Genomic DNA, 11100 nt, shown 5'->3' with positions numbered 1-11100 from the left:
TTTTCTTCCCGTGTTGCTAAGGAAACTTGCTGTGTAACAAGATGCTGACTTCTTCAGTTCCTGCTGCCGCTCTTTATTACCCACTTGAAGTCCTTGCTCTCTGTGGCACTGCTTGTTTCAAGAGTCACGTGAAATCCAAGCCAAGAGGTTGCTGTTGTAAAAATGTGAAAGAAATATTGGGAACTGCAGAACCAACAGCCATTTAACAGCCACGGCCTCTAAAATGACGTGTGGTAATGAGACAGCAAAATAAATGTGAAAATTGGGGATCAGGTGTGGCCACCATTATTTCATAGCCCTGAATACCTCTTTGCCACGGCTGTGTAGGCAGTGATGAGCTTGCGCATTGAAATACCGGTTGTCTGGCTATCCGTGCTGTAGTTGCAGTTATACATGCACTTTGCATGTGCCAGACCCCACTGGGTTACTGGTGAACCTGGCACTGTGGATGCTGGAGCATACCTGCCTTAGTGTATGTGGGTGGGGATGGGCAGGGTCCCAGGTCGGACCCTCTGCAGCCTGTGTGTTCTCTCCAGGAGCGTTACGTGAAGGAAGTGGAAAGCAACAAAGAGAACATCATCCTGATAAACAAAGCGGACTTGCTGAATGAGGAGCAGCGGGCTGCATGGGCGCAGTTCTTTGAGAGCGAAGGTGTTAAAGTCGTGTTTTGGTCAGCCTTGGGAGAGCGTGTGCGGCTGAGCGCTGCGGCTAAGGTAAAGGAGGTGACTTCTTTGTGCTGAGCGTGCTCTGGGGAGTCGCAGTGATGAGGTCTCGGTGGGACTGCTCTGCTTGCAGTGCAGCCGAGCGCTCAAGAAAGCGGGATGTTTCCGCTGCCTGGGGGAGGGTGTTGGTTGTGTTCACTCTTGCTGCGCAGTTACAAAACACCGCTGCAGCAGCAGATAGAGACATGTCCACAAAAGCCTTCATGAATTGAAGTAGCGTATCCTTCAGTTCTTTTATCACACCATTTGCAGCTCCTTTTTCACGGCAAGTGAAAAGATAAGTACTGTTGAGCCAAGATGTGAGCCAGCTCTGAGGGGTTCAGTGAATAGTACTAGAAACAACTGGTTGGCTGGCATAATGTGATGGAATTGCCTTCTAGGCTGGGTGCTAGGAGGTGCATGCATGTCCAAACAAAGCATTTCCCTTCTTCAGGGAAGGAATGGTGTATAAGAGCGATCCTGAAGTAGTTGGCAAAATGTCTTCTCACACATTGAAACGATCTGCTCCCACTTCAGTTATCCTAGCTGAATAATGCTACATGTGGATTTAACTGGCCTTGTCCATTTTATAATGGTAGCTGGCTATATAATACTCTGTGTGTGCTTCCTGGCGGTGATGGGGGTGAGGACGGGGCGTGTCTGAATGGGTTTGTACAGCACAACACACATTGCCTGCCGGGCTTCTGAGGCTTCTTGTCTGCCCAGCTGTTTCAGGGATGACACTCACTTTTTATGCAGGGCCTAGAAGTCGAGGGAGCACCAGAAGAGTCCAGTGACTCTGAAGACAGAAGCTCTAGTGAGGAGGAGGAAGATGGAGCCATGCAGAATGACACGGATAACCTGCACCCAGAGAATTCTCTGCGTCTGGGAGACGGAGTGCTGGGCAGCGAGGTTGACGACGATGACAGCGAAGAGTATGAGGACTGTGAGGAGGAGGAGGAGGATGCCTGGCAAACCTGTTCTGAAGATGAGGGTGGGGAGGAAGTAAATTCCTCTGCGCCAGGCTGGACAGGAGGTGGGAGTGAGAGGCAGCATGGCCCTGGGTTGGTGCCGAGCAGGCCCTTCAGCAACTTCAGCCACCTGGTTCAGAGAGAAGAGCTGCTGGAAGTGTTCAGATCGCTGCACACCGGCAGGAAGGCGAAGGAGGGAGAGGTCACCATCGGGCTGGTAGGTTGGAAGCAGGGCCTCGTGGACCAGCTTGAGGTCAATCTAACACTCTGGGGCCTTCCAGTGTAAAAGAGTGCGTACCACCAAGGATGTTGTGCACAGTGGCCTTCAGGCTTTCTCTGGAGTGTGGTGTTGAGTGCCCGCTGTGATAGCTAGCGCTGTGATAAAAGCCTCAGCATCAGAGCTCTGTGAAGAGCGTGGCAGAGTCCTGCGGATGTGTCCGTGCTTTCAGTCTGCTTTCTGTCTTCTAGGTGGGTTATCCCAACGTTGGCAAGAGCTCGACAATCAACACAATCCTGGGTAACAAGAAGGTGTCGGTGTCTGCTACGCCTGGGCACACAAAGCACTTTCAGGTATGCGGTGGGGGGAGTGGCATCAGGCCTCTGAAGAAGGCTGCAGTGTTAGGCGGCTTGCCTCTGGGGGTGCCTGAGCACTCTTGGCTCGCTGGTCTGAAGGCTGTGTATGGTTTCTTGCTTGTGTCTTGTGGGGGCAGTCTTGATCTCTGCTAGCCTCGCTTAGGAAAGACTGATCATATGCTCCCCCATGCAGTGTGCGACTCGAGCTGCTGTTCCAATGTCAGTGTTGTGCACACCCCATTCTGTCTCTGTGAATACTTGGCTCAAAGTGAGCCTCAGTCAGAGCTGAGTTTTGCCTTGGCCCCTGGAGGTCAGGACTTCAGGGCTGTCATCCCTCGTCGTCCGCTGTTAAAAACCCTGGGGTTACTGCAGCTTTGCTTTCCTCGCCTGTTATCTCTGCACTAGGCAGGCTGGAGGCTCTGGCTGGTGACCGCAGCGCCATCACTGTCATGTTGCAGACTTTCCTCACCCTCCGTCTGGAGCGTGTGTATACATGTGTGCGCACGTGCACTCTGTGCCCTTCCCCCCTCCCTCCTGCTCTTGTGTGTACAAAGCGAGACTTGGTGAGCCCTGCTTTTATCTGCTGCACAGACCCTGTACGTGGAGCCTGGCCTGTGCCTCTGTGATTGCCCCGGTCTGGTGATGCCATCCTTCGTCTCGACAAAGGCAGAGATGATCTGCTCTGGAATTCTGCCCATAGACCAGATGAAGGACCATGTCCCACCCATCTCTCTAATATCCTTTGCTTGGGGTTTGGTACAGATCTGCACGTGTTAGATGCATACCAAGACTTGGGTGCGGAAAAGGCTGTGTGGCAGCAGGGCTGTCGGTGTTTTTTGAGGTCCGTGGTGTTATAAAGGAAGGAAATAAACCCACTATGTTATCATCTTATCCCACTTCGGAGGGTTTTCAGGTGGTTGATTCCCAGGTTTAGCCTCATTGTGGAGGTTTGTGCCTCTTTCCTGTTTCAGTCTTGAAACCAAAGTCCCCAAGATGTTCTTTAAATGTTCTCTTAACGTGCAGTCTTGTCGCCGGGTTAATTAGCATGACCTCAGACTGCTGTTTGTACACGTGCAGTGGAAACCAACACATGGCTTCCTTGACTAGTCCACATTTGCCAGCATATCCCACGACACGTTTTAGAAGCAACCTACGGAATCAATATCATACGACCCAGAGAAGATGAGGATCCTGATCGCCCACCCACAGCTGAAGAGCTGCTAACTGCTTATGGATGTGAGTAATGGTGTGCTGCTGTACGCTGAAATGTTCTCTCGCAGGGTTAAAGCTTGTGGGACTTGGCTCGGGTCTGGGTATTAACCTCCTCTCCACTGGCCTGTGCTGGGGAGAGGGTAGGGGCAAGTCTTCCAAGTTAAGTATCGCGGCACAGGGCTTCCTCCCTGGGTGGCGTGTTCAGGGAGCAGCGGAGAACATGCTGTGGAAGCTCCCTGAATCGTAACCTCCTGCTCCGTCTTTCAGACATGAGAGGCTTTATGACAGCTCATGGGCAGCCGGATCAGCCAAGGTCGGCCCGTTACATATTGAAGGATTACGTCAGTGTAAGTTCTCCCTGCACCAGTCACCTTTCCTGCTGGGCGCCAAAGCAGCTTTTCCATTATAGGAGTAACGAACTCCGTAAACGAGGGCCTGCTTCAGCTAATACTCTAGTACAATGTTTCTCAACCCTTCTAGACTTGAGGGTCCCTTGGAAAATGCTAGCTCTGAGCTGCCACTCTATTATTTTCTGCAGTCAAAAAAAAAAAAAAAAAAAAAAAAAAAAAAAAAAAAAAAAAAAAAAAAAAAAAAAAAAAAAAAAAAAAAAAAAAAAAAAAAAAAAAAAAAAAAAAAAAAAAAAAAAAAAAAAAAAAAAAAAAAAAAAAAAAAAAAAAAAAAAAAAAAAAAAAAAAAAAAAAAAAAAAAAAAAAAAAAAAAAAAAAAAAAAAAAAAAAAAAAAAAAAAAAAAAAAAAAAAAAAAAAAAAAAAAAAAAAAAAAAAAAAAAAAAAAAAAAAAAAAAAAAAAAAAAAAAAAAAAAAAAAAAAAAAAAAAAAAAAAAAAAAAAAAAAAAAAAAAAAAAAAAAAAAAAAAAAAAAAAAAAAAAAAAAAAAAAAAAAAAAAAAAAAAAAAAAAAAAAAAAAAAAAAAAAAAAAAAAAAAAAAAAAAAAAAAAAAAAAAAAAAAAAAAAAAAAAAAAAAAAAAAAAAAAAAAAAAAAAAAAAAAAAAAAAAAAAAAAAAAAAAAAAAAAAAAAAAAAAAAAAAAAAAAAAAAAAAAAAAAAAAAAAAGAGCAATTCTTCAAGAGCTCAGGAAAACTGCAGCAGGACAGAGTGTTTGTAACACTGGATTCCTGTTGGCAGCCTCTGGGTTTATCTTGTGAATTGTGTTTGCACACCAAACAATGCAACACGTTGAGTGGCACCCCACAGCACCCTTGAAAGGATCTCAAGGCACCCCAGAGTGGTGCAGGACCCTGGTAGAGAATCACGGCTCTAGCATGTGAGATCAATTCAGGTATCAAGGCTTTTTTTTTTCTTTTTAAAGAGAAGAAAAAGCAAGGGGACAGGGTCTCACTGCTGGATATTGTTGGGGAGAGTACGTGATGCCAGAAAGATGGAAGCTAGCTGCACAGTAAAGTGCATCTGTGAAATACACGGCTCACAATAAGGAAAAGGAGTGTCCCTTTGATTTCAGCGGGGCAGGTGCTGGCCTGACTCTGGCCACGGTCCTGTCCTGATGGTGATAATCCCACAAGCTGCTAGAGAACCTCTCAGCAGGAGGTTGCAGAGTGCTTTCGTGGGATCCCTACAAGGCTGTCACTGAGCATATTTACAGCTGGGTGAGCAACCACTTGAGTGCAACTTAGCTGGCCAAAATTGGAGCGAGTCTGCGATAGAGCTCAGCCAGGAACGCAGGAGTCCTGACTTTCTGGTTGCAGCTTCTAGCTGTGGTTATCCCTCTTATCTTGAGGGGTCTGCCCTGCCGGCTGTGGTTTCTTACCAGGAGAATAACAGCTATGCATTGTTCTTGCAGGGTAAGCTGCTGTACTGCCATCCCCCTCCTGGCACTGACCCAAAAGACTTCCAACACCAGCACAACAGATGTACACAGAGCAGAGCCATGCAGGGTAATGCAGAACTGAGACCAGAAAGGAATCGGAGGGCAAAACAAATTGAAAATGTCGTGGACAAAACATTTTTCCATCAGGTATTTTGGAATTAATTCCTTGGGGACAAATTGCCTAGCACTGGCTGTCAGCATCTTTAAAGGTGACCAGAAACCATAGTTCAGGAAGGCGTTAGATGCAGCTTCTGAAGTTACTGGAGTTCTAAATTGGCAGATCTAGATAACTTTGCAACCAAGAGTTTTAAAAGAGCTAGCCAAGGAGTGGTCAGGATTGATGTTGATCTTAAATCTTGGAACCTCAGAAAAGTTTCAGAGTATTGGAATCCTGTGCCAATGTTAGCAAAGGATAAATGGAGTGATCTGGTTAATTTATAGGCCTGTTAGTTTGATCCCAGCCAGAATAATTGATTGGTTTATACAGGATACAGCTGATAGGGAATCAAATGAAGGCAGCATAAATGAGGTGATGGATTTGTGAATATTCCGTCTTGCGAGGCTAGCTGTGTCTCTGATACAAAAGGCTGTGGGTGTAACTAGAAAATGCTTGAATGACACTGATTTAGAAACTCAAGCAGTACAAAATTAACAGAGCCAGTCATGAATCTGTTTGAACATATGCTAACTGCTCAGTCTCAGTGTAATGGTGATATGGGGAATCCTCATCAAACAGGCACATTTCTGTTAGAGTCTGCCTAGGATTGGTTCTTGCCTTGACAGTATTTATTATTTTTATCAGTGACCTGGAAGATGCAGGTAACCTGGATTGGGGGAGCGAAGAACAGATGAGGAGGGTGGGTGATGACAGTGAGCCGGGCGCAAACACGCTGTATGTGTGTCAGTACAGCCCAGTGTGAAGTCATTCATGGGGAAACACAGAACGAAGGCTGGAAGTGGGATCCTAGAAAGCTCTTGGAGGGCCTGATGGATGAGCAGTTGGGCCTGCGCTGTGTGAGACGCTGGCCAAAGGGCAGATGTGGTAGTTGCACCTGGAAAGAAGCCGCTATTGTGCAGATGCGGGGAGTTCTGCTACCTCTGCATTTGTCACGGCTGTGGTGCCCTGGTTTCCACAATGCAGGCAGGACGCTCGTATGTTAGGGAGGGTTTGTAGACGCGCCACAGGAATGGTTCAGGGACTGGGAGGTCTGCCTTAAATGTGCCCCTGGGAGCTCAGTCTGAGTTGATCAAGAAGGGTGTGAGCTGATTTCCCTGAACCGGGTACCTCCATTGGGAGCTGAAATTTGACAAGGAGAGTCTTCAGTCTGGCGGATGAAGGCACACGACAGGCTGGCTTGAAGCTGATGCTGGACAAACTTGAGCTCCAAATAAGATGCATGATTTCAGTAGAGGGCAAATAACTGCTGGCACAACTTGCCCCAGCTGTGGTGGCTGCTGCAACACTGGGAGAACTGAAATTGGGACTCGGCACGTTTCTGAAAGGTTGGCTCTGGTTCAGACAGGAATCAGCCCGAGAAGTCCTGTGGCGTGTGATTTGGGAGGTCAGGCTAGGGGATCGGTGCTCTTCCTGAGCTTTGCAGCTGCTGAGCTGAGGGCTGGATTTACCTTTGCCTGTCACTTAGAAGTAATTACTGTAACGATGACAGCTTTGCAAATGTCTGTTCCCCAGGAGAACGTCCGTGCTCTGACGAAGGGCGTCCAGGCTGTGATGGGATACAAACCTGGCAGTGGTCCCGTGTCCCGAACTGAATCTAGCTCCAAGAACGAGATGGGGAAACCCTGGAAAAAGCATGGGAACAGGAACAAAAAGGAGAAGGTTCGTAGGCTCACCAAGCACCTGGATGCCTAGCCACAGCAGGGCAGAGCGGACTCTCCGGGTAGAGACTGCGGACAGTGTCCCGTACATTTTGTGCGCAGACTGAAGCTGCAGGGATAAGCCAGCATTGGTGCTTTGTGCCAAAACACCAGCCATGCTGTGGGCAGACCGGGGCAGGTGGGTGAGATCACATGTTGCTCTGAGCCCCTTCCTTCTGGGAAAGCGACCAGGCTCCCCAGGAGCAGGCTGGTTTGACCGTTGCCAAGAAGTCCGCCCTTCTGCTGAGTGCGGATGAGGCGGTCTAGAAGACTTTGGATGTGGACAAGGCCCCTTACAGCTGCTTGGGATTTAAACAAACCCCTACAAAACCGTGACCTTGCATACTCAATTTTTACTGGATAAAGCTTGTTTATACTTAAGACGCCTTTGTCTGCCTCCTTTCTTGTCTTTTTACTTGTGTAGCTTATTTTCTGGCAGTCGCATCTTCCTGCCTTCCCTCTGCCTGCCACTGTTAGCTCTGGGGAACGTAAAGGTCCACTGAAAGCGCCCTTTGCTAACAGCTGGGTCATGACAAAGAGGCAGGAGAGTCTGGAAACTCGCTGATTTCTGGCAAAGAAGGAAAGAACCTCACATGGGGTGACAGGAGCCAGGTGTTGCTTTCACTTCCCTGCTGACGTGCTAGTATAAGAGTTACATTGCTGTACAAACTTCCACTGACTTCTGAGCCCTGAGACCCTGTGCCGAAGTGTCCTAGTCCTCGTGTCTGGTCTGTTACGAAGCTGAATTTGATGTCCTGTAGGTGGCCCTGTCGTACGGTCTCATCGAACCTCTGATTCCATGTACTGATCTAGATGCAAGATCGACTGTGGTGGAAATACCATATGTCAGACCAGAATTGAGCCCTAAAAGAATTCATACCAAAGCCCTTCTACTCGCTGGGGGAATATTCAGGCTTCAGGAGCTGAAATGAGGTACTGGTGGCGGGACAAGCTAGACCAGTGCTGGCAAGCTGGGAAGATGCCACCAGCCTTGGGCTTGTGTTGGGCAGAAGCGATCCATTCAGGATGGGGATGGGTTTGTGTGCTGCTCCATCCCCAGGTCTGCCTGTCCTTCCAGCGGAGCCCTGATCCAGGGGCCGGGACAGCCGTGGGACGGGAAAGGCTGCGGCTTTGATCCGAGCGGGTTGAATGTCAGACCGCCAGCTTTGTGCTTGTTATGCAGCCCCTGAAGTTGGGGGTTGTATGTTGGAGGTGGCTTTTATTTAGGCAGCTATAAGGCAAATGGCTCTTCCAGGTGGTAAAGCAGAGCAGCAGCCCCAGGCATCTCCAGCATCATGTGGGCATTGCTTGCTGGTGCTTCACCCCCGGGCATCTCGGAAAGAAATGCTTCACCAGTGCTAAAGCGGCAATGAGACGCCCTCTAAGGTGGGTAAGTGCTGCCTAGGTGGAAGTGGAGATGTGTGAAGTGATGTAGGAACAGGACCTGCCTCTCCTGGCCCCTGCCCCCAATCTGCACAGCCCTTCTGCTGCCGTGGAAATGCCTCTGCGCCATCCCCCACCAGCATTTGCCTTTGAGTCTCTTGTTGGGCTACCTGGGGGCACAACCCCTTCTGCTTCCCACCTGGGCCCGTGGCTGGAAACGAGAAGAATCTACCCTCCTTGCCCCAGGGCTCAAAGGGGCTGATGGCTTTTTGTCAGCAGGTTTTGGGGGGGACGGGGAGAAGGAGGTGAGAGCAGAAAGGCAGTGTCCAGGTGACTGCCAGGTACTTTGTGTGCTGTGTAAGGGGCGCTCGTGCTCGCGGTGCTCTGCTTCGGGCCCTGCAGCATCATGCCAGAGGCAGTGTGAGCCCCTGCGCCTGCCTTGGGGGGAGCCCTGCCTACCCCAGCCTCCCCGGCAAGCGGGGGACCATGCTGCTGTCTGCTGAGAACCTGCAAAACTGCCCCTCACCTGTTCCCTGCCGGCACAGGACTGCCCTTCTCATCTTCCAGGTCTGTGTGACTTGGGATTTCCTGCCGGGGATGAGAGCATGCGAGTGTCTGCAGCAGTTGTTGCTTTTGGAGCGCTCGTCTTGTGGTGCCCTAGCCGAGGTGGGCAGGGAGGGAGACTGCAGCACACGAGGGGCTGAGGGGGGTGCAGGCACTCGATGGGCTCAGTGACAAAGGAGCAAATTGAAGGGAAAACTTCACTCTTGTCCCCCCTCTCCCCTCCCGCTGAGCGCAGAAGGCTTCCGGCTCCTGGCGTTGGCAGCTCTCAAGTGCAACAGTGCAAGGGTTGCACCCCTGGTCGTTGTGTGAATATGGGAGGGTGCTGGGCTGGCTTCCCATGAGCAGGACAGACCCCTTAGCCACCCCCTCTCTGCAGTTTAAGTTGCCTTGAAAATTTAAAATCCCGTTCTTAGCTTCTAAGTCTCTGCCTTAAAATGGCACTGCGGCAGCTCGGGAAAACGGGAGCGTCTCAGTGCTCCTGGCTTCCCGTTCCTTGGAGACACGGCGATTGCAGTCAGTGCAGCAACCAGCGCTCGGTGGTGCGCAGCCCCCACGAGGGGAAGCTCAGGCCCTCGCCTGGGGCCCAGGCTCCCTGGCTGGGTTTCCAAAAAAGGACCATTGGGTTTGGGGCAAACTGATGCAGAACTAAGCATACTTCCCAGATGCTTGACCTGCACTGGCTGGGAGTAAGGCAGGGGCTGGGGCCAGAGTGGCCAGAGCCCTGGGCCGGCTCGGCACTAGCAGAGACCCTCTGCCCCTGGGCAGCCCGTGCAGCCCCTCCAAAGGGGGCTGGCGATGCCTGGCAGCAGCCAGCGGCGGAGTGCCCCTACCCCTGTACTACCAGCCCCATCGCAGGCTCCCAGTGCCTGGCTGCGGCTGTCGGGGTGCCACCTCCAAGCTCGCTCGCTCCGGGCTTCTCCGTGCAGCCGGGGCCCCGTCCTGCTCCGGTGGTGTTGGGACTACCCCGCCATTTTTCCACCACCACTGCTGCTCCCCGCTGTTCCCGCACTGCAGCGTGGATGGGAAGAGGGGTGAGAAGCGGGACGTGCCGGGGGTTCAGCTGGGCTGTTGTGGGGTGTCCGAGCACCGCGCACGGTCCGTGCCCGGTGCCTGTGCGAGCACGGGCCAGCGCACAGTGCCCGCAGAGAGAGGCCTGTCCTCCCTGGGCGCTCACCGGCAAAGGTGGGGAGCTCTGCGCTGCGATGCTGCCCGCGCCGGGCCCAAGCTCTGGTGCTGCGGGGACCAGCCCCTGGCGCGGCTGCTCGGGGCAGGCGGTGGGGACGGCAGCTCTGGGCAAGCGCTCGTCCCTGGGGCTGCTCTTGCCCAGGCATCGCTCTCCGGCAGCAAGTGCGGAGCCTGCCTCGGCCGGCGCCTGCCCGTGGGTCAAGGGCTCGCGCCGCGACGGGGTGACCTTTGCTTGGGGTCCTTGCAGCGCAGAGAGCGAGTGTCCACATGGAGCCAGCGCTGATAAGGAGCCGCTGCGCGCCTGTGTCCCGTGGCCGGAGACGAATTGCCTGGCGGAGCCGCTCGGGGCCAGACAGCGAGACAATGGGAGGGCTGGAAATGCGGAGGGAGGAAATTCTTCTGCTGTATTGCCTCTTCCTCCTGCGATAAGAGCGCACACAATGAGCCCAGCGCCGGGGCCCTGCTCATGCCGTGCGCGGGGGGCTTCACACTCCCCAGGCCTCTCCCCGCGGGGCTGGGGTCCCGGGGTGCTTGCACCTGCCCTGCCGGGTGGGCTTGTGCCCCCGGGGCTAGGCAGGGGAAGCCCAGACCCTGCCCCATCCCCGTGCTGGCGCTCAGGTCTCTGCGCTGGCCGGCGACCGCTCGCCAGGGGGTCTTTGGCTTGCGGCCGGAGGGGCGGCAGGTGCATCACGCCCCTTCCCCGCGGGGCAACGTGCTGCCTGCGTGGGCCGGTGCTGGGGGCCTGTGGCAGCAGGGGGTGGGGGGGGCAGGGGCGGGGGTGCGCCCCCTCCCCCG

At 52.1% G+C, this 11100-nt stretch overlaps 1 protein-coding gene across 1 annotated transcript in view; it reads left to right on the top strand.

The window, feature by feature from the left end:
* The window catches only part of LSG1 (large 60S subunit nuclear export GTPase 1), a gene marked incomplete at its 5' end in the record, with an annotated part of 17198 nt that extends 9644 nt beyond the window's left edge, over nt 1-7554 (top strand). The window contains 8 exons of the mRNA XM_025211483.1: nt 537-713; nt 1461-1889; nt 2141-2242; nt 2837-2980; nt 3358-3481; nt 3725-3804; nt 5272-5445; nt 6989-7554. Of these exons, the coding sequence (XP_025067268.1) occupies nt 537-713; nt 1461-1889; nt 2141-2242; nt 2837-2980; nt 3358-3481; nt 3725-3804; nt 5272-5445; nt 6989-7168 (1410 nt within the window). The remainder of the gene's footprint in view (nt 1-536; nt 714-1460; nt 1890-2140; nt 2243-2836; nt 2981-3357; nt 3482-3724; nt 3805-5271; nt 5446-6988) is intronic.
* Nucleotides 7555-11100: the final 3546 nt, after the last annotated feature.

The sequence above is a fragment of the Alligator sinensis genome, unplaced genomic scaffold (genome assembly GCF_000455745.1).
Source record: "Alligator sinensis unplaced genomic scaffold, ASM45574v1 scaffold632_1, whole genome shotgun sequence".
Lineage (NCBI taxonomy): Eukaryota > Metazoa > Chordata > Crocodylia > Alligatoridae > Alligator > Alligator sinensis.
Note: the sequence above shows the minus strand (reverse complement) of the source record. Positions and strands in the feature narration are given on the sequence as shown.